A 24094-nucleotide genomic window follows, 5' to 3' on the forward strand; every position below is an offset into this window, starting at 1 on the left:
CCTTTTGAGAGGTCTCCCTGTTCCTGCAGTGAGCTTATGTGGTGCAGCAGGGAAATGCTTGACCAACTAGCAGAAGGTTGTCAGTTCAAATCCCTGCTGGTACTATATCACTGGGAATATAGCGATATAGGAAGATGCTGAAAGGCATCATCTCATAGGAGAGGCAGCAATGGTAAACCCCTCCTGTATTCTACCAAAGAAAACCACAGGGCTCTGTGGGTGCCAGGAGTCAAAATCGAGGGCACACTTTACCTTTGCCTGTTCCTGCAACAGGAAAGAAATATAAAATCAAAGGAATGTCCTTTTCCCTCCAACATGAGGGTGGTTCATGTGATTGGCCAATTCTCTTAAAATTCATTACAGGGGACTCTGACTTCCTTCCCCTCATGTGTAGCAAGTTTCAAAGTTCTTGTACCAACCGTGATTTCCCTCCAATCTTCCTATTCACCTCTCTGGGGGGAAATCCTATTTTGTTTTGCTAATTCTGAAATATTTCTAAAATTCTAATGTCAGTATTTTTGAATTAATTCCAACTTCACCAATCCAGTTTTTACCAATTTGGGGCAATTTTAGATAAAATCCAAATTATTGAATCCAAATTTGCACAGGCCAATCTGTTAGTAAATGAGATACCATCAAAGGGCAAAAATGTACAACTCCTCAACTTGAGGTTGGCTTTGCAACCAACCTCAATAAAAAGAAGGATGTTGCATGTATTCTATTAATAGTAAGTGTGTGAACAATATCAGACACTAAACCAAAATCATTGCTCAACCAAATATTATAGATTAATATAATGAGGACTTTCAACAGGACCATAGGAAAACAAGTTTAAAAGCTCAGTTCCATTCCATGTATGGGCTGTTCTCATGCTTTATTGAGAAAGCATGGAAAGCTTACAACTCTGATAATCTGTTACAGTGTTCAACTGGTCATTTTAACACTGACACTTAAGTCTCAACACTCTCAGCATTTAAAACTGGACTCGCTGGGAATTGCATCTTGAATAGCATTCACGTTCTTTTTAACAGCATTTCAGTTTTCTTGGGAATATGAGACATTGTGTTTCCCACAAACTATTACTGAGATACAAATCTTCTGAACTCATAAATTCAAATCCTACTGCTTCAACTTTTTCTGTCTTTCTTTCAGTGTCTTCAATAGATAAGAATCCTTGAGGATAAGGTCTCCCACTGTTATTCTGGACAAGCAAAGCAACTGTAACAGAAAACATTTGTCTTGGTTCTCCTTGAGAGTCTTAAACTGTTTTGTTCACTTGCAAGACCTTGACTTTAAGCTTTCAGATATTCTAAATTCACACAGAACCACAACTATGTTGATAGGTATTAAAGGTCAGCCATGTCAAACCTGCTACCAGTCATATGCCCATGAGCTTTGATAGGACCATAGGAAGTGGCCTTATACCAAGTAAGACCATTGGTCCATCTAGCTCACGATTGTCTACACTGGCTGGCAAAACCCTGCAAACCAGGGCAGATCTTGCTTAGCAAGTGGGACCATTCATGCTCACTACCACCAGACCAGCTCTCTTCCCCATTATTCGGATGCAGGATCTTGCTTCACTCCACCGCAGGAATGTGGTTTACCCATAGTAATTCCAGTAAGCAGGCGCAAACAGCCATTCCTGCATTATATAATATCCTCTATTCCACTGTTGTAGACAAAGGATGACCAGTTTTGGCTATTGTTGGAATTCAACCCCAACTACTGGCAACTGTGGCTGGGGATGATGAGAGTTGTAATCCAACAACAGCTGCAGGACCAAAGTTGGGCACCCCAGCTACAGACCATTCAAGAATTCATTTGAACAGGAAAAAAGGTTAACCCTGTTTTGTTTTGTTTTGAAAAAAATCCTCTTTATGTAAATCAACTGAAAAACTAACTTAAAGCCAACCCAAAAGACCTCACAATGATACATTCCCATTAGTTGGATCTTTCTGTATTTTTTTTAAAGAAAACTAATAAAATATTAAAATCTTTTCATATCATGCAATATGTACTCTTTCAAGGGCTGGAGGAAAGGGTAATTCTGTCAAAGCTAGTTCCAAAAAAGCCCTCTATAATTTTTTTTAACATTATTGCTTGCTCCTAAAGAATTATTTGCATCCTTGTGCAATACAGAAGCTGTTGTGCAAGACAGAGTATGCCCCATAATCTTCTGTGACCTCTTCTGTAGCATCTGCTTTAGTGCCACCATTGTTTTTTGTTTGTTTTTACATGTTTTATATCCCACTCTTTCAGAGTGGTGTACTACATACTTAAGTTTCTCCTCACAACAACCCTGTGAATTAGTTTAGGCTGAGAGAGAAGTGACAGGCCCAGAGATACGCAGCAAGTATCATGGCTGAATGGGGATTTGAACTCAGGTCTCCCAGGTCCTAGTCCAGCACTCTAACCACTATACCACGCTGGCTCGTTTTACCAAGTGACCATTTCACATGGACTGACCTTTCAGAACACTAATATATAAGCATATTTGTAGGCCTTTGTGAAACTGGAGCTTCCAAAAAAAAAACACTCAACAGCAAGGTTCTGTAAGGTAATAAAACAGCCATTTCATTCCCCGCACCAAGAGAGGGGTTTTCAAGTTTCACAAATAAAGGTTCACTCAAGAAGATGTGAAGACCTTATTGTGACAATACATACAAAACAAAGATGCCCCAAAGCAACCAGAAACAAACAAAAATGTCACTTGGTGAAAATGTTTTCCTTTCATTTCCATCTGATGAGCACAGTCTACCTTCAAAAATTATATACCAAGTGTCAGGGGCATAATCTTTTTAAGAAGGCAAGCATTTCTCACCCCCTCAAAGCTACTGCTAGCAATTACATAATAGCGCCTACCTACAAGTTACACTGAAACATGAATACTTGTTTTAACAAAACACCTCCGGTCTTCTGCTGGGTAACTGAGTTTTCAAAATTCAGTCTCTTAAAGCTTCCTCACCTCTCCAGCAGGAAAATTCCTGGGCAGCTTTTCTGAGACAGCCAGGAGAATGGATCAAAGACGTATATGTTTTTAGGATTTTTATTCCCAAATAAGTATTTATTAGATTCTTTCACTTGATCCACTTTTTAATAAGGCCATCAGGTTCCAAAAGAGAATTTCAGAGGGGCGGAATACATTGCTAAGAATTACTAAAAATCTGTCTTGTGGGGTGGGGGACAGCATAATTTGCTTACATGCAAAAAAGAAAAAAAGAAAGTTTTGTTCTTGGAAAGGTTTTCAAGAAGATGCAAAAGAGAGACACAGCAATTCTATAAACTTATATGGAACTATGTCCCACTGAACAAAGTAGAGAGTGCCTTTGAGTCATAGGCATGGAATTAAGTGGCACAAAATGCCAGATCTGAAATATATTTAACAGAGCAGAGAAATTAGGATTCTATGGATTAAAAACTACATTTGCTATATTACTACTAGAACAGAAGAACAAAAAACATTTCTACAATGCATATCCACTTTGGAATTCAAACAGTAAAAATGCAATTTAAAAGAAAGCAACTTAATAAACCTATTCATTTCCATGTTGAGTATTAGAGAGCATTATTCTTTCCAGGTTCTATATTTAAGCCTCCAAATCCTGTTAAATATTCTATAAAATAATCAACTGGTTAAACGATTCCAAATCTTATCAGCAAAATGCTAATGTGGATCATTACCACCACCCCTATCAAATTAGTGAATAAGGTTGCTCAGCCTCAACACATTTTATATCAAGTTTTGTCCCTTAACTCAGAGCTCTCCTGGCTACCACTTTTTCAGAAGAGACAAAAACTTTGATTGACCAAAGGAACATGCAATTAAAAGTGGCACTCTCATATTTCTGCCATAAGAACAAAGGTTACAGGCCATGTGGTAATGTGGCATAAACATAATGAGTATGAATCAGTGGCATAGGGAGCTGCCAGCAGCAGGGGTGCACCCTTCCGCTGGTGGCCTCTATTTGTGATGAAAGGCATGTGTACTAGCAGTGCACACACACTGCCTGACCACCCCCACTGCATCCAACATCAGACACAGGGGCATGGTCAGTCATGGAAATGGGGCCACTCAGCCCCATTTGTGAGCTGCTTCAGCCAGCGCTGAAACCCAGCACTGGGTGAAGGGCCTCACGAACGGAGTTGAATAGCCTTGTTTCTGCATCTGACCACCACCACCCCCTCGCACCTAACATCACATGCAGGTGGCATGGTTTTGACTGCAGGGGTGTCTCCACAGGAATGGTGTCCCGGGTTCTTTGAACCGGGCCGTGCAATGGTGGCTCCGCCCCAGTAGGAATGCCTTTTTAAGAAGGCCAAATGATACAAACCTTTAGACAGAAAAGCTGCCTTTTATTGCTCTGACAAATCCTCAAGTCATGTACTTCAGAGTTCCCTTGGCCCAATTTAGAAAATAAATTTTAAGAGGCTGTGGCCTATTAATTACTTTAGCTACAAACGCAGCCCAATTCTATACATATTTACCCAGAAGTGAGCCCTGTTGAATTAACATGGTTTACTCTCAGTTAAGTGTGCATTAGGACTTAATTCCTAACTTTTACATATTTATGCACTTAAGTAGGCAGAGAGGCAGAAAGCCAAATCCTACAGCAACCCACATTCATGCAAAACAATGTGATGAACATTTTGCACAATAACTCCTATAGGATTTCTTCCAAAGACTGCAGGGAATCCTCCACAAGTCTCTGCTTCCATCTTCAACCCCCAGTGTTATGGATTTCCATAAGTGAGAAATAAAATTCAACGCCTATTACACCAATATGAAATGTTACAATATTACAGGCATTTCAATGCTTTAAGTTACTGTGACATCATAGGCATTCAATATGCATTATTAACTAAAGTTCTGTTCAGACATTATGCTGTATGCACATTCAGATGTTTGTACACATAAACATGTTTAATGACTGTACTGCACTCCAAAAGTTAACATGGGTAGAGGTCCTTCAAAGGCATAGTAAGATAGGAAGTGTACATGCATTCAGCATAATTCGTGAAGAACTATATGTGCATGCAGATCTGCACATGTGGATACTGTACACAGATTGTATGTGCATTGAACATATAATGTATGAATAAGGCTTAGGTAATGTGACAAGCATTTCAGATAACTAACAGTCCAATCCTGTACATGTTTACTCAAAAGCAAGTCCCATTATGTTCAATGGGACACACTCTCGAGTATGTACGCTTAGTACTGCATACTTGCAGCGGCAATCCTTAGTGTGTTAGGCCCATAGCTAGGAACGTGATGGAGAGAGGACCTAAGAATATACTGGGAATCCATCATAAGTCAGCGCAAAACTGCGAACGCCTAAATAGAAGTCTAAGTGCAGTTATTAACCTAATACAGAAGAAGGGGGTCTGGAATATCTCTAAGGGGATTATGCCCACACAGCTTCCTCCCCATTAGCTACAGTCCTGAAACATTTTTAAGAAGTTTAGCTGAGATCAATTGGCTTGGCATTGCTGCTTTAAGCTTTGACAAAGGAGAAAATACAGAACACCTTAACTTGTATGTGCAAGATCCACATGGGTCCATACCCAAGTAGATATCCTTGGGCCAACATTTTCCCTAGATCTTTTGGGTTCTGGAGTAGAAGCCAATGAGATTTCCCGTGGTTCTGAACAGGGCCAAAAATTTTGGATTCTAAAAGAACACTTCTAAACAGCAGAGATGACAAAAGATTATTTACATAAGTGTTCTCTTGCAGCCCATACAGTGATGGGGCTGCAGCCCATACAGTGATGGGGCTGCAGCCCAGTGGTAAAACATCTGCTTTGCATGCAGAAGGGCCCAGATTTAATCCCTGGTGGCATCTCCAGGTAGGGAGGTGCCTGAAAACTCAAGAGAGCCACTGCCAGGCAGCACAGACCTGGGCTGCACAACACTCAAATGCCCTGGTGGGCTGGAACCAAGTGTGACTTGGTGTGCGGGGGCCAAGGTAAATTTCCAGCATATTAATTATTACATTAAAATTATTTAAAACCATTAAAGCAAGTGAGGGAGCAGAAGGTTGGAGTCAAGGGGCCAGTGAGCTGGTGTCAGTGGCCTCAGGCACAGGGTCAGAGGAGATATCTAGTCTCAATGCTGCTCATCAACAAGACAGTCCAAGAACTTATGGGAGGAGCTGGTCTTGAGGTAGCATGAATTGTCCCCTCTGCTAAGCAGAGTCCACGTTGGTTGTATTTGAATAGGAGACTGCATGTGAACAATGTAAGGTATTCCCTTTAGGGCAGGGCTGCTCAACTTCGGCCCTCCTGCAGATGTTGGCCTACAATTCCCATAATCCCTGGCTATAGCCACGTGGCTGAGAATTATGAGAGTTGTAGTTCAAAAACAACTGGGGGAGGAGGGGGCTAAGTTCAGCAGGCCTGCCTTAGGGGATGGGACTGCTTAGGGAAAAGCATCCAAATTCCTTCCCTGACATCTCCAAGGTAGAGCTGAAAGCAGTGTTCCCTCTAAAGTGTGCACATGCACACAAGTGTGTGTGTGTTTTTTAATGTCCGCTCAGTTAATTTTAGATCCCACTCAGACTGAATCAGGAAGGCCCCACTCTGAATACATGTGCATGCACACTGTCTTGATACTGCCACCCAGAACAAAATTTATTCTGCACACAGGTGAAAAAAATTAGAGGGAGCACTGGCTGAGTGCTTCTGCCTGCAACCTTGGAGAAGCCACTGCCAAACTGGGTAGACAATACTGAGCTAGATGGACCAATGGTATGACTCAGTATATGGCAGTTTCCTATGTTCCTTAATATCCTGGAGAATATTCTTACCTGTGGACCCACAGTGCTTTGTTGTGCAGGCCTGGTATAAACAATACTAAGCTAAAAGGACCAATGACTCTTTCAGGATAAGGCACCTATCTATGTTCCCACATACATGTCCCACTGATTTCAACAGAACTCACTCCCTAGTAAGGAGTGCTTAAGACTGTGCCTTTAGGATGCAATCCAACCTCATTCAAACTAATGGGAATGTAGCCACTGACCTCAGTGGGAGGTCAATGGCAGCCCTGGCTATGATCCTGAAACTATCTACTTGGGAAAAATAACACTGAAATTACAAATAACTTTCCCAAGGAAATGTGTTAGGATTTACACCCTGATCCCTTATGCAAAAGTAGTATGTGAAAGTAAAAGTGTTCAGACTTCTGAACAAACATGACTAGGATTGTTAAATGACACACATCTGTAGTTTCTCACACTGCCATATTTAGCCATTTCCACAGTGCACACACATACAGCTAATCAGAAATAAGATAAGAATTTTCAATACACCTTAAGGTCATGCATCTTGAAAGCCACATACTTGGTTTTTAGAAAAAAGAAGTTATTAAATTCATTCATGCAGAAACGTGCCCATTCCCTGTCAAATATGTCTGCTAGATAACTTAGCATCCAACTGAGCCAGACCACTGAGTGGGGGGGTGGGTGGAGAGAAACACACACAAAAAATAAAAAAGATGGTGGATATAATCTGTGTATTGCTTTCTACTGTACACTCATTGCTGGAGACACTACACTGACAGCACATCTAAATTCTTGCCATAAATCCCAATTCATAAGGGGTATAGATGAAGAATCTGCATTCCTCATCCCTGAAAGGCATGGATCCAGCTAGTGACTGGATGGCATCGCTCACAGATTGCTTGCTGCTACTGCAGCAGCAGCATAGGTTTGCCTGTTACCATACCAGCATTGGCTGGGGAAAGCAGACAAATGGAGGGGGGGGGAGATTGCACGTATACAGATGGATTCTCTGCTCCCACCCCCGCAAAGAGTGAAGCTGGCCAAAAAGGAGAGCCAATAGAGAGGAAAATAACCCCACTCTCCATCGCCTTCCTTCCCCCTCCCTCCCACCCGCGAATCAACCACTACCTCCAGGTTGTCACACATCAAACGGCATGTTAATGCGAGAAAAAGGAGCAGGGAAAGAGAAGCCCAGCTGTCAAAACCGCGAGGCACGCACAGGCATCTTTCTGCAGGCGGGGGAGCTGGACTGCATTTCAGGGGACCGACCTGGCCGAGGCTAGAGTGGGCCAACCCCACCAGGTGGGCAGAGAGAGGGTAGAAATGTCCTAAGGAACGGGAAGAGGGGCGCGCGGGGAGGGAGAGCTGCTGCTGCGATTTCCCACCCCCTCCTCCGGATCCTCCAGCCGCAAAGAAGGAAGCGGGGGGTTTCCTCCCCCACCCCCAATCTGCCTCTCGCGAGCCTCGTGCAGTCACTCCAAGAGGGAGGGCGGCAGGGAGCGGAATTGCTGCAATGTAGCAGTAGATAGGAAGGCGAGAAAGGAGCCGCAGCAGGAGCACCTTCTTGAGAGAAAGATCGCAAGCCCGAAGTAACGGGGTGATTCCGAGGGGGGAGGAGAACCCGCGGACACCCCTCCTTCCCTCTCCACGGCGATGCCTCCCAGGTGCTTCCCTCCACCCCACCCCCAAGCCATCAGCAACCTTCGCCATCGCCTAGTTACTAGTCCACAGTGCCAAATTCCTAACCCATTTGCAATCCCTCCCCACCCACCCCCACCCGGTCCACCAAAGCCTCATCGCCAGGCACCCACTTCCTATTTCTATCCAAGCCCGCTCCCTCCCTCCTTCTCAACACGTCTTGCCCATTTTGCAACCACAGACACAGTAAACACACACACAGAGAGAGCCCGGGCTAGGTGAAGCAAGCTTCTCTCCTTTCTGTCGCCCCCCTCCCCGCATCTTCTTCCCTATATAGCAAAAGCGCAAAGGGGGAGGGGGGATACAGAAGCAAGCGAGCCCCAACCTAGCAGCTGCCAAGCCCGATCGTGTGTCCCAACCCAAGCCAGAGCTCCTCTGAGCTTCCACGGGCGGACTGGCTGCCCGCAGAGTCCGGGCTCACCTCTTACCTTTCACCACCCTCTCCGTCGTTGATAACTTCGGGTCCAGCGCCTTGTGTTCAGACATTTCCAGCAGCGTGGAGGAGGCGGAGGAAGGTAGAGGCTGGCTCCCTTCTCCCTCGCACACACCAGACACAAAGCTGAAGGCGGCGGCTGCAGCAAAGACGGCCAAGCAACCCCACGTCTCCGGGCTCCTCTGGGGCTCGGCGACAGCTCAACTTCACGCCTTTCGCCCGCTGCTGGCGCTCTTGCTGGCTCTTTCTCCAGCTCCTTTTCCCTTCTGCTTCCACCGCTCCTCCTCCCTCCTCCGGATTTTTGGTCTCTCTCTCTCCCTCTCTTCCCCCACCTCTCTTTATGTCAATCACGCCTCGCCTTTATTAGAATTAGGGCCAAAGGAAGAAACCGAGGAGGGGATGAGCGGAGAAACTGCAGTCAAAGAAGCGAAGGGTGGGGAGGGGGGGAGTCCAGAAGATTAAAGGGGCTGTCAAAGCGCAGCAGCCCGCAGCAGAGTCACTGCTGCTCCTCCTCCTGCTGCTGCACGGGAGCCGCCACCGCTTGCCGTCCCCTCCTCCGCCTCCTCCTTCCACGCCGCCGCCACCTCCTCCTCCTCTCGGTCGTCGTCTTCGCCTTCACCCAGTGCCGCCACCCCTTTCGCAGGGTCTCTCCTTTCACTCACGCAGCCCCAGCCACTAGAGCGCCGCTGAGTCCGAGGCGCAACCTACCCTCCCCGCCTAAGCCTTCCACTCGCCTCTCCCTGCCCCTTTCCAAAACGCTAGCTCCGCTACCATTGGCTCGGACCGGGCTGCCAATCACTGTCAAGGTAGCTGACGCCCCCCTGGGAGTGCCTCTCTCTTTCCTCCCCCTTGCTCAGGTGCTCACCGCCGTGCGCAACAGCGCGCACCTTTGAGAACGAGAGAAGACGGGGGGAGTTCCTAGCTGGTGGGAGAAACAAAGCGGCGCTGTAGCAGCGAGCGGCGGGGGGGAGGTTACGTGAGGGAGGCGGAGGCAGAGGCGGGTGGCATCTTTCCTGGAGTGCTCTGAGGGTTTGGTTGAGCAGCGAGAACCCTTCCACGATTCGCCTTAGGCGAAGGGAGGCTTGGGGAGGAAGGCGACTCTGTCGTGCCCCGCAGATTGCAGCGGCCCCTTCGACGGGCGTACTTCTGAAGCGGCAACCAGCAGCTCAGGGTTGCAGCCTGCAGCAGCCCCCCCCTTCCCCCCCCCGCCCCGGTCTTATTGGCCGTAACCCCAAGGCCACAGCAGCCGCGAGGCAAGCCGGAGAGAGAGTGTGTTTGTATATCATTAGCAGGCGGGGGCGGTCTCTGCTTGTCGGTCACTGTAGCCGCCGCTTTGCTACAGAAAGAACCGGAGGCGGCGGAGGTGGGGGGGGAGCTCCAGCGCGTAGACCGCGCCTGCGTGTCCCTTGCAGCAGCTCCAGACACGTCTCACCATGCGGTGCTGCGGCCAGCCGCGGGCGGGCGAGGCGAGATCTATCAGACTTCCTTCGGGTCCGACCTATGTACTAGCCTCTCCTCCTCACAGCCCCCGGAGGAGCTCGTGCTTCTCGCCCACCTCCTCGCGTTGCATCTCTGCGAAGCTGCTTCACTTGGTATGGGTGGAAACAGGGCTCCCCGCGCTTAAGGCGCGCGCTTTTCTCTTTCTTTTAATTGCGACGCACGGTAGTTTGGCTGTGCTGTCGGAAGAGCTACCATTTTGAAAGCGTCTGACGCCACCATTCCTTACGGCGCGTTCACAAGTGATGCCGAGCACGTCTTTTATTCTGGAATGTGGTCGCTAGCGGATGCTCTGTCGAACTAGGAGAAGGGCGAGATTCAAATATTATGCGCTGCAGCCCAGCCACTTACCTTAGAACGGTGCATAAAGGAAATGCAAAACCCAATTTAACCTGTAATTCGAAACATTGCTTTGGGGCCCTTTCACAAACAAGGTTTAAACTGCTACGCTAATATAGAACCTGCTTAGGTGAAGATGTACATACAAGGGCCGTTAATATTACGGCCCACATTCCAAACATTCATTGATCAACATTAAATGTTTTCGAAGGCTCAATACGTGTTCTTTATAAAATACTTCATTTCCAGCCTCCTTGCAGGAAATGAAGCCAAAAACGAGAGGCAGCGTGGTGTAGTGGTTAGAGTGCTGGACAAGGACCGGGGAGACCCAAGTTCAAATCCCCTTTCAGCCATGAAACTAGCTGGATGATTCTGGGCCAGTCACTTCTCTCTCAGCCTAACCTACTTCACAGGGTTGTTGTGAAAGAGAAACTCAAGTATGTAGTACACAGCTCTGGGCTCCTTGGAGGTAGAGTGGGATATAAATGTAACAATAATAATACCCTGCCTGGTGTTGTGATCCCAGCTGGGGAAAGGTGCTGGTGGTCAGTACCGGTGCGTACCATCACACACACACACAAGCACTATATGTATGTTGCCTAAAATTATCTTACTCTTTTTGCAGCATATGTACATTTGATGATTGTGAACTGATTTATAGGGGATATTTTATGTTTGTGTTATTTCAATTATACTTTTATATCTGGTTTTGAGAAAAATGATTAAATATTCACTGATATATAATTCAAATGGAAAAACAGTGTTAGAAAGTTGTCTTTTTTTGCATTCTAACCCACCATAACCAAATACACAAGTAACAAAAAGAAAGGTTCAATTGTGCTCACTTTGAATCTGCAGTATTTATTATTATATTATTATTGCTCATGGCAGCTCACAACAATAAAACAATAACAGTAATATAAAATTAACACAATAAAACAAAATGCAATGTGGAATAAAAACAAGTAAAACAAATACAATTAAAATTAAAAACCCACTGGGCTATAATAAAACATTAAAAAGCCTCTCAGAACAAGTGAGATTTATTTTTAATTTTTTTCTATAATGCCTGATACAAACATCTCTAGGCAGTGTATAAATTAAAACACATCAAATATTAGAACAGTATTTAAAAAGTTAAAATTCATAAAATTAATAAAAACAAAATCACAGATAAAAACACATTACATTTAAGGTTTTTCAGTCGAGTTTTACTGAAAACAAACAGAAGGGGATGCTCTCACTTCAACAGGGAGCATATTCCAAAGCCTTGGGGCAGCCACAGGGAAGGCCCAGTCCTGAGTTGCCACCAAACGAGCTGGCGGCAACCGTATCTGGACCTCTCTAGATGATCTTAGTAGGTGACCATTTTAAGATCTTTATAAAGATTGTTTAAGATGTTTTTTAAAAAGAATCCTTAAGGGAAGGAGCATGGTGAAACTCCTCTAGAAGGATGTTCCAGCGGCAAGGGCCACAACCGAAAAGGCCCTGTCTCTTGTCCCCACCAACCGAAGTTCTCTCTTTGTTCTTACCTTTAAAAATCGCCACTGTGCAGTGGGATGGCCGTGGCTACCACAGCGGCAGGGACTCCGTTCACTCTCCTGCCTGCCTCCCAAGCGACAGCCCTGGCCAGCTGCGGGCCATTTCGGGCCTCTGCGTACATGCATGCAGAGGCCCAAAATGGGCCACAGCAGGCCCAGGATGTCATTTGGGAGGCAGGTGGGAGGGTGGAAAGGAGCTACCACCTGCATGCCCAGGATAGTGGAGGCAGCGGCAAAGGCTCCTTTCCACCCTCCCACCTGCCTCCCACATGACAGCCCGGGCCTGTTGCGGCCCATTTCAGGCCTCTGCATGTGAGTGTGCAGAGAGGCCCGAAATGGCCAGCAGCCCACTGGGACTGTCATTTAGGAGGCTGGCAGGAGGGTGAAAGGAGCTTCCACTGCTGCCATCCCACTGCTCAGTGGCAATTTTTAAAAGTAAAAACAGAAAAAACTCCCCCATCCCACCGCAGCCCTTTAAAAATATAGCCCCTCAAGCTGACTCAACAGCAAAACCAGACCGGACCAAGCTCAACTGAGCCCAACCTGCGCCAGGGTGGCTCGAATCCAGTCCAGATTCGAACTGAACCAGGACAGCCAGTTCCCATGCATATCCCTATGCAGAGTCTCATCTTGGGAAATGATGTAACCTGTTGCTGACTTTTAATAATGCTCTGTCTTCCAACTTTACCCAATGCTTAACTAGTATATTTGTGTAAATAAACTATATACTACAAAGGCACCTAAGTCTCTAGTGCTCTTCTCCCAGGGAAACCATAATCCAAGTGGTGCTTCAACCCAGCACTGCAAACTTCATGGTTTTATTGTTTGCATTGTATTGTTGGCTGTTTTAATTTGATTTAATGGATTTTATTGCCGTAGTTTAACCTTGTAAACCACCTTGGGTTACATTTGGGAAAGGCAGTACAGAAATCTAAACAAACTGGAACAACTAATTGCTCAGAGAAGTGGGGCTGAGGGCAGTTAAATATGCTTTTTAATGTTGTGTGTGAAAATCATGGGTTGTTTCCAAAAATGACTATTAAATCAGTTGTACTTCCTGCTCCAGGTTCAACTGTTATGGTGCCGGAGCCATTTTCTCTGCATGGATGCAAGAGTTGTGGACCTTGATGTTTCCAACTTGACTATGGATACTTGGTCATGGAACCGTAGCCTTAAGAGCTTCAGCTTTTTCATACAGAAGCAGAGGGGGGTGCAGCACACCTGTTTTGGATGTCCCAGAAACTGAATGCTTAAAGGGGAAACAATGTTAATATGTTGCAACAACAACCACAAAAAATCTTGGGGCACCTTAAAGACCATTTATTGTGGCATAAGTTGTCATGGGTCAGAGCCTGACATGGACTGGCAATGAGACTAGCGAAGAGCGCGTGCAGCAAAGGAAGACACACGCAGTGGCTAAATTTCAGATTAAAGCCACATGGTGCTTGTGTGGGTGGGATTTTCATCCATCTCCCCTTCCCTCTGAAAGGAAAACCAGGATGGGTGCCACTGGGATATATCCCTGTGCATTGCACAGTCCTCAGGGCCATATTTTCTGGTGGGAAAACAGAGCGTGCTTCAGAGGGAAAGGGAAATCAGTGGGGAATTTTCCCATGCAAGTGCCCACTGCTTTAATCTGGAACACAGCATCGTTGATCTGGATGTCAGCCATGAACAGAACTGTGTTTGAAGAACTGGAGTATAGTTCATGAAAGCATACAACACTATGGGACACTGATGGGTTTTTCAGTCACACTCTTACAGTTTTTCTCTCCTACAGATTTTTCTGCCATATTTCTTTCAAGGCAGCTTCCAGTGTTCCTCTTATGTCACAGTAACCTTTCTACGTTGGATGATATCTCTCTGACAGGAACAAAGATCAGGCGTAATAAGTGCTTTTAGAGGGGTACCAGATGACCATGCAGAAGGTGGCTATAGGAGTTAGTGGCTGAAGAGGAGAGGAGAGCTGGTCTTGTGGTGACAAGCTTGACTTGTCCCCTTTGCTAAGCAGGGTCCACCCTGGCTGCATTTGAATGGGAGACTTGATGTGTGAACACTGTTAAGATTTTCCCCTCAGGGGATGGAGCCACTCTGGGAAGAGGAGAAGGTTCCAAGTTCCTTCTCTCACATCTCCAAGATAGGGCTGAAAGAGATTCCTGCCTGCAACCTTGGAGAAGCCGCTGCCAGTCTGTGAAGACAATACTGAGCTAGATAGACCAATGGTCTGACTCAGTATACAGCAGCTTCCTATGTTCCTTTGTAAGTTAAATGTGTCAGTCTGCCTCAAAATGATCATGAGGCGATTCTTACTAAGGGAGTTTAGCCCACTTTCGACAGATGGTGGGAACCACTGGGCTTGCAGGCGAGCCTGGTTTTCCCAAAGCAGGTAACCTGCTTAAATACCCCTCCCCTTAGCCCAAGGTAGCGGAGCAAGCGCTCCACTAACCTGGGTTTTCCAATAGTGTATTGCCATGGCACGGCTCCGTGCCCCAGCAACACAGAAGGAGACCCCCGTTGGGAGCCTGCAAGCAGCCTCCCGGGCTTGGGGGGCTCTTCAGTATGCCCCGTGCGCTCGCGTGGGGCATCCTGGAAATTCTGGGGGCTGCACAGCCCCCGATCTCCGCAGCCCCCGCCAGCTCCGTGACGGAGCCAACAGTCATGTGGGCAGCCGAATATCCGGCCGCACCAGGGCTGCAGCCTTGATAGTCTGCGGGGATTGCTAAGCCCGCTCTCCCCGCTAACCCCCTTACGGCGGGTCTCACTGATCATGAGACTCACCTCCATATTTAATTCACTGGGTAAGCCAAAGGCTGATTTTCATACCCAAAGCAGTAGGGAAGGGAAGGGCAGAGGAGAGGTAAGCATTAAATGAAGAGTGTTAAAACAAAAATGAAGCAAAAGTTGTTCAGATAATTACTGTTATGAGCAGCATAATCTTCTGGTCCTGCTCAGATGGTCACTGCTGTGCCTATATGGAACAGAAGTGCATCATGGAGAGTTTGGTCCCCTGCTACTAACTGGACAAAGTGGTGGTAGCTCCCTTATATGTAATGAGGTTGGGGAGAGTAATTGCCCCTCTTCAGCCCAGCATAGCATCCCTCCGGCGGCTGCAGCTGGTGTTTCCTTTTTTAGGTTGTGAGCCCTTTGGGGACAAGGAACTATTTTCTTATTGTTTTTGCTATATAAGTCACTTTGATAACTGTTTTTTGGGGTGGGGGGATGGCATAATTATCCTCATATGGAAATTCCATATTTCCTCCTTTTCCTACTACTACTGCTACTATAGTTTATATACCATTTTTTGGTGAAAAAGTTATCAAAGTGGTTTATGGAGGAGGAGGAGGTAAAAGGAGATGGCTCCCTGTCCGCAAAGGCCTCATAGGCCACATTCGCATGTAATGGGAAACCATAGATGAAGGAGCCTGAGGTTGAATTTCTTGTACACCAAAATGCATGCAACCGCAGTTCCTTCAGAAAAGTGACCCGAGGTTTCCCTTCCCAAACTCCAGTTTGAACCCACGGGTTGTAGTGAGTTTCACTGCTCCTACCTGAGGTTTGCATTTGGCAGTGTTACATCCAAAGGCAGAATTGGAGTTACAGCGAGCTGTAACCTGAGCTGAGGGAGTAAGTTCCTCCCTCGCTCCAGCTGTGATTGGTGCCAGGGCTGTCCTTCATGCCAGAAGGAAGCCCATGCAGCCAGTTCCCTCTCCTCTCTGCAGTCTCTGAGACTACAATTCTGAATGTCTATGAAGCATGGGGGGGGCGCTGCAGGTTCATTGGACCCGTGGTTTCCCATTACATATGGGTGCAGCCAGTGCCTAAATAAATAAATGGGGGGTGGGGGCTAGCAACAGCCACTGGAGAAATGCTGTGCTGGGATTGAACTGGGCCAGTTGTTCTTCCCCTGTGAAATATAAGAGAATGGCCACTTTGAAATCTGCCTCTTTGCCTAGTTAGCAGGGGTTAGCTCCTCCTGTGCTAAAGTGCAGGATTCCATTGAAGGGGTATGTTAGAAATATGGGCCAGCATAGCCGGACTAGATCAGCAAAGTATGAAACTCTTAAGGTATGAGACTCTTGTCCAGAATTCTGCTCATTTAAGCATGCAGGTGTGGCAAGTTTATTCTGAGGATTTTGGATGCTATTTCTTGGGGACTCCTCTGCACAGCAGAGTTTCATTCAATGCAGCCTTGTTCATATAACCAACAAAAGGCAGTTTAGTTAAGCTTAATTTTTTATGCAAAGAGTAAATTCCCACAACGTATATTTATTATTTGCATATACATGGTGGCTCTGAAGCTTCTAATTTTATTTTTACAGCCTAAGCAACCTTCCATGATCAGAATGTTACCTGTAGGTTAGCAAGTCCAGTTAAGAAGTTGCTAGGAGTCTTTTGCATTGCACCCCCCCCCCCCACCATGTAGCATTATAAATGATTTATCTACTACTGCAAGAATTACACAGCCAGTCACTTACTAGGGATAAAGCGTATAGATGAACTCCGTTTCTGCTGAACTGGTTTGGCAGGCAGCTTTTCTTAAGTATTGTTCTTCATGTCCAGCCCCCAGGTGTGTTACTAGTGAGCACAGAATTTAAGACCGGCATGAGGCTTTAGGGTGCTTTGAGCAAAGTGAGAAGAGCTCTGGGGCAGTCTGCAGGGAGAGTGGGTTACACTTACTCTCCCTGCAAACGACTGCACAAGTATGCATTATTGAGATCCCCCAGAGTGTGCCAGCTGTGATCAAATAAATGAGGTTAAGGGAGCGCTCACTCATTTTAAAGGGAGGCTACTTAAGCAGGTTTGACTCTGTATAGCCATCGGGATTGGGCTCAATCCAGCGGTTCACACATGTGTGCAAAACCGGGCTGGGCTCCTTTAGCCCGGTTTTGCACATGCGTGTGAATAGCCTCCCTGAGAGAGCTGCTCTGCCATCACCACACAAAAGCTATGGGCACAGAGCTGGTCTCAGGAAACATAGGAGCATAGGAAGCTGCCTTATATACTGAGTCAGACCATTGGTCCATCTAGCCAAGTATTGCCTACCCAGACTGGCAGCGGCTTCTCCAAGGTTGCAGGCAGGAGTCTCAGCCCTATCTTGGAGATGCCAGGGAGGGAGCTTGGGACCTTCTACATGCAAGCATGCAGGGTCTCTTTCCCAGAGGGGCTCCATCCCCTAAGACAAATATCTTACAGTGCTCACACATGTATCCCATTCAAATGCAAACCAGGATGCACCCTGCTTAACAAAGGGGACAATCCATGCTTGCTACCACCAAACCAGTTCTCAGCACTAGGCCCTGTGCTCTCTGCAGTTGCCCAACAATGTTGATCCCTGATGCAGTTCTGATTGCTTTGGGTAGATTCTGAATGCATTAAGGGGTTAGAAGTGGCATGTTTTGATTATTTACATACATACAAACTGGATATATGAACAGGAATATAAGAAGCTGTCATATACTGAGTCAGACCATTGGTCCACCTAGTTCAGTAGTGTCTTAGGTAAGGGGACAAGTCATGCTTGCTACCACAAGACCAGCTCTCCTCTCCTTATATTTGGACAGGTCTTGGTACTCATACTTGAAAAAGGTCGAATGGTTGCCTATGGCCAGCCCAAGAGGCAGGCATTTTCTGACATAACCTTGTTTAACAAAGAGAGGGCAACCTGGATTAAAGACCACTCCACACATTACACAGAGGCAAACTTAGGTCTGCCAAGAGCCTTCTTTCAATAAGGAAGTTTACCTTTATGAAATACAGGCACGAGACTGACCTTTAAACCTCCAATCAGGCTGAGTCATATGGCCTACTTCTCTATGAACTTGTCTAACAATTGATCATTTTTGGAGGTGTTGCTTGGAGCCACAGTGGTGACATGAAGAAAAGACTTTTCAGTTGTGGCACCTCACCTTTGGAACTTCCTACCAATGGCAGTTTATCAGGGACTCACCTGCACTGCATTAAGGCAGCAGGCAAAGATACTTCTGTTGTCTCTAGCTTTTAACGATACATGATTTTATTGTTGTTTTACTCTTTGTTGCTGACAGAGTCTGTTTTGGTGATTTATTGTTTTCTTTATTTTAATTTTTCACAATTTAAACATGTTTATTGTTTTGAAATACTGTTTGCCAACTTAAGATCCTTGACTGAGAGGCAGAAATGAAATATTTGAAGGAAGGAAGGAAGGAAGGAAAGAGAAAATGTTTATGTCATACACACATTATATCTGTAGGATATTTTATCTATCTATCTATCTATCTATCTATCTATCTATCTATCTATCTATCTATCTATTTATCAAATTTTTATACCACCTGATATATACATCTCTAGATAGATATACATCTCTAGGTTGTGTACATCTCTCCTGTCATAGAGAGCAGAACTAGTCTTGTGGTAGCAAGCATGACTTGTCCCCTTAGCTAAGCTGGGTCTGCCCTGGTTGCATATGAATGGGAGACTTGATGTGTGAGCAGTGAGCACTGTCAGATATTCCCCTTAGGGGATGGAGCCGCTCTGGGAAGAGCATTTAGGTCCCAAGTTCCCACCCTGGCATCTCCAAGATAGGTCTGCGAGAGATTCCTGCCTGCAACCTTGGAGAAGCTGCTGCCAGTTTGTGTAGACAATACTGAGCTAGGTGGACCAATGGTCTGGCTGAGTATATGGCAGCTTCCTATGTTTCTAGGCAGCATACATTTTAGGTGTATGCCTAAGCAATGTAGTGTGTGAAGTGCCAGTTCATGGGATATGTTCATATGAGACCATCATGTGAACAATGTATTCCGTCTGGGTAATTTGTTTTTTGGACTGCAACTCCCATCTCATTCCTGGCCTGGGGATGATGGGAGTTTCTGTACCAAAACAATAAGCTACCCAAGACTAAGCATTTTAATTACATTGCTGTGATATCTCACGATAAAACCTGTTCATTATTTAAGTTATCAGTTGATTAATAAAGGAGTGTTGTATATATTCTGGTATGTGTCCCCCTCACCCCGTCCCATCGCCAACCTCAGGCAGCCTTTTCATAGGTACCTTGTAATGGAAAAATAAATGCTGGAACAGTTAGCTCTCAATCTGCGACTACAAAAAGTCAAATATTTACAAAGCAACACACTGGACCTTGAAGGTTATTGTAGAGTATAAAAGGTTTTAATGAATATAATTGCTTTGAAACGTGCCCACCACAACGCCTTTGGTAAGGTTCAGCTATCTTAGAGAGAGAGAAAGCGAGATTAGTAAAGTAAGTTTGCATTTGGTGGCACAGAGACTGTGTCTGGCTGCTAGTGGAATGCCCACCTTCCTCAGATCCAAGTCTGAAAAGGCAATGGAAATGCATAGACCACTTTTTCAGCCCCATACTCAGCTAAGTTGCTGTGTGCCAGAACACTAAGGCAAATTTACTGACGTCAACTTCATGCCCCAGATTTGACTTTTAGGTACAAAAATTCTAGTTATCTCAGTATTGTAGACTTTGAGTATGCCAAATCCTAGCTTTCCAAGTGGCCAGGAAATACCCTCTTCAATCTTTTGGGAGCACAGTTCCTGCCTCTCATTTCTAGGTAAAGTTAAAAGCATGTTCTCTCTCTACCTAACATTTCTAGTAATCACAGTGTCTGGAGTTATGCACACACCAAATTTCAGTTTTCTGAGTGGCCTAGAATTACCATAACCATTTGGGGAAACACTTTGAGTCCTCTGTTCTAAAGGTAAGGTGTACAGTGGTCCATTTTCAGAATCGTATAGTAACCAAAGTGCCTTGAACTAAATATGTACCATATTTCATCTATCTTTTAAAAAAATATGCTCTATCTCAGGGATTCCCAAACTGTGGTACTCTAGATATTGCTGAACTAAAAGGTACAGTGTGCCCTCGAGTCGGTGTCGACTTCTGGTGACCACAGAGCCCTGTGGTTGTCTTTGGTAAAATACAGGAGGGGTTTACCATTGCCTCCTCCCGTGCAGTATGAGATGATGCCTTTCAGCATCTTCCTATCTCGCTGCTGCCCAATATAGGTGCTTCCCGTAGTCTGGGAAACATACCAGCGGGGATTCAAAGCAGTAACCTCTGGCTTGCTAATCAAGTAATTTCCTCGCTGCGCCATTAGCTTAAGCACAACTCCCATTATCCTCAGCCACAATAAATTGTAGCTGGGGATGATGGAAGTTGTGGTCCAGCAACATCTGGAGCACCAGAGGTTGGTACTCTATCTCATCAGCACTGACCCTAATCTACCTAATTAATCTATCCACCCACTCACCCACCTTTCAACCCACCCACCTATCCAATTAATGTTTCTTAAATATTTGGTGATTGCTTGCCACCTAGTTCTTTCAAAAACAGTTGTTCGTTCCTTAGGTCAATATGGTTTGAATAGGTACTTCTTTTATAGAAAGCACATATTTGAGGGCAAAATATCAAGAGAGTTCACTGTAAACAGCATGTTTATTAGTACAATAAACCAAGAGGCCTATAAATAGCTTCATTTGTTCACGATGCAATAGTTGCTTCAAACATCATCTCTACTGTTTCTACATATGAACACGTTATACTTAATGAAATACTGAAATGCTTAAAAAGCTATTGCAAACTTCTTTTATTGCAGATAATTCTGTGGGTTCATATCTCATATTCCCGTTGCTGGTGCAGAAATAGTGGCATTCACACCCAACCCATATTTAGTTGCCTGTTGAGAACACTTTTTGCTGCTCTTTCTTCCAGGATAATGTTGTGTCAGTCCATCTGCAGTTCAGTTACAGTGAAATGATGCCAGGTACATTTGTACAGCACCAGGAGTGCAAGGTTGTGTATGTATCTATATTTCATTAAATTCAGCTTGCATTCTGCAACCATACTGTAGATGCATGTTTTTCACTGCTACAAGGAATCCCTTCCCCAAGTCTGATGCAAGTGTGATCATGACTGAATGCATGGGATCAGGGTCACACCCGCCTTGTGTTGGGAATTCTCTCTGGTAAGAGAAACCCCTTTTTCATTATAGCAGAGTGCACAGAGGCACAAGCCCGTGGAATTTGGTTAGGCATGCGTGTATGCTGAGAGTAAAGTAACTTGGAGCCAGTTCATAGTTTCAAATCAATATAAGGAGTATTTATTAGAGAACTCCATTCTAGATAGGAAAGTGAAGAGACAGGATCTCTAATCTATCTATCTAGCTGGATGCAGGTGGATTCTGCATCTCTGCACACATGGTGCAGGGAGAGAGGAGCTTGCATGTTGCAAGGGAGAAGGAAGGGAAGGGAAGAGGAAGCGGCAGGAAGGAAGGGAAGGAAGGAAGGAAGGAAGTCCCTGAGATTAGCAATCTACATATCAAAGGGATAGTGTCAGAGTAGTAGAGAAGGGATGACCAGTGTCTTGACCCACTAGCCCTCTGACTCACTAGTCTGTCCTCCTATGTCATTGAGACAAGAGACAGTGCATAGTCCTTCACTTCCAACACCTTGTTCTGACTTCCACACGTTCACCCTAACTTCTGAACAGAGTTGACAAGTGTACAAATGGTAAACCTGTAGACAGACTCAAGCACTGTTCATGCATTATATTAAGTGTTGAGGTTAACACTGCATGCATGGTGATGTTAGAAGCATACACACTGCAGTAGTCAGGACGTCAGCCATTCTAAATGGAATGTACTTGCTACATCGTGGTCTGAACCTACCCTGTTAAACATACAATTATCAAAGCCAGCATACCAACTCCAAGATGGAAGCCACTGGAGCCTGATATTCCACTGCTCAGGTTACAGTGAGCTCAACTGTGCCTCATAAACTGAGCATCTACACTCAACTCTGATAATGAAGGCCTGCTATCTTTGGTAATCTTTATTTTGTGATTTGTTGCTTGAGATTTCCAGTTTATTTTAGTAGAGCAGCAGAGACACTAGCAATTTAAACTATGACACACTTCAAAAATATTTTTTAGTGCGGTCCTGGCTTGCTTAGGCAAAATATGAATAAAATATTCTTGCTTTTTCCAAGGATGTCTTCTTGAGATTTATTTATTTTTTGCCACATGGACCTATTTCATATGCTCATTGTGTCCAGAAGCACTTTCCAAAATACCCCACAGTCTCTTTTACTTATATTACTGTGTTATACCTTAAACAGAATCCAATTCACCCTGTTTGAATTACATTAGCTTTAGCTCAGTATGGTTCATCGCCTTCAAAGTGTCCACCCAAATAAATATGCAAGAGATGATTTGGCAATATAGTTCCCAAACAGGGAAATCTGAGGTTTAATACAGTTTCCCCATTCTAACTGCCCCCCCACTCAATTTTCAAATAGTGACTGTAGTTCCATATGTTTAGTTCTTGCCAATAGCAATACACAAGGAATCCACTTCCATCTTCCCAGATACTTCAGAGGAATATCACGCCAGCCAATCTAAAAATCATAGGACTGGTGAAAAGATCAGCAATGACATGGAGGGAAATTGGTTGAGTAAGGAGGATTATGGAATTATTATGATACTACCAACACAGGTGACGCCAGAAAGCATACAAGGGGGAGATAGAGATAGTGCCCACCCAGACAAGCAGCTCTCTCTCTCTCTCTCTCTCTCTCTCTCTCTCTCTCACTCACTCTCTCTCTCTCACACACACACACAATCAGCTACTACTTCCTTCCCATTGCTGGAGCCCTATGCTATCTTGAAGAGAAGGCACTTTTTATGTACTTCTTTTTATATACTTCAGTCCTGTACATATTTGGAAACAAGTCCCACTGAATAGAATAGGAAGTACATCTGAGTGAACATACATAGGATTGCACTGCCAGAGTGCATTTCTTTATTATCATCAATTAATCAATATAGAAGTATCAATGTATGTAAAGACTCCCCCTTGGACTCACTTCCATTTATATTTGAGATAAGAACTTTAATGTGAACCACAGTGTTATTTTTCTTTTAACAAGTGCAGCCAGCAAAGTTTGCTCCCCACCTTGAGAAATACAGTTTGTCCTTCCTGTGCCTTCCAATATTTTTTTCCCCTGGTGCCGCCACTGACTACCAAGGAGAAACAGAAATGCTAACAAAGTCCCCATGCTAGCAATTACCCTCTATAATTCTTTTAGTGACTTCAGCCATTGACCTTGACCTTCCTCCAGGTCATTTTTTAAAATCTGTGATATCTGTCTAGCATTTAAAAACAAACATGGTTGTACTTGCTGCAACCACCGTAGACTCTCTTCCCTAACTTCAGCTGCTTTTGTCATCTAGTTTTCTTGTTCTTTCTGTGGCCTAGTTTCTGATGATGTGGCAAACCTGTCTGGACGCTGACACTTCAGACTGAAGGTGGGGCCCACATGACCGAATGCTACTTAGTATGAATAGAAGACCCCACCTACATAAAAATCTAGCATGCTGTTTTAGTGGTGAGGGCAAACTCTCCTTCCCTTGTGCAGCAAGTATTTTGTGCCACCCAGCACTCAGGGATATATTTTCAGGTGACCCAGAGGGCTTCCAAGGGAATGGGAAATTCACACACTGAAATTCTGAAATTCACACACCCGCCATGGTGCAGCAAGAAATGACTTGCCTAGCAAGCATGAGGTTGCCAGTTTGAATCCCCGCTGGTATGTTTCCCAGACTATGGGACACATCTCTATCGGGCAGCAGCAATATAGGAAGATGCTGAAAGGCATCATCTCGTACTGCACGGGAGATGGCAGTGGTAAACCCCTCCTGTATTCTACCAAAGAAAAACCACAGGGCTCTGTGGTCGCCAGGAGTCGACACTGACTCGACGGAACACTTAACCTTTATCACACACACACACACACAC

General features: G+C 45.1%; 1 protein-coding gene across 3 annotated transcripts in view; it reads right to left on the bottom strand.

Annotated features, from left to right (window-relative positions):
- The window catches only part of PPP3CA (protein phosphatase 3 catalytic subunit alpha), a 241899-nt gene extending 232090 nt beyond the window's left edge, over positions 1–9809 (bottom strand). Inside the window, exon 1 of one of the 3 annotated variants that reach the window (XM_053254049.1) lies at positions 8912–9809. In XM_053254049.1, the coding sequence (XP_053110024.1) occupies positions 8912–8969 (58 nt within the window). In that variant the 5' untranslated portion in view covers positions 8970–9809. Of the gene's footprint in view, positions 1–8904 lie in introns of all 3 variants that reach the window. The other 2 variants (XM_053254048.1, XM_053254050.1) reach the window with 2 other exon arrangements.
- Between the last annotated feature and the right edge of the window lie 14285 nt (positions 9810–24094).

Source organism: Hemicordylus capensis, chromosome 5, assembly GCF_027244095.1.
Source record: "Hemicordylus capensis ecotype Gifberg chromosome 5, rHemCap1.1.pri, whole genome shotgun sequence".
NCBI lineage: Eukaryota > Metazoa > Chordata > Lepidosauria > Squamata > Cordylidae > Hemicordylus > Hemicordylus capensis.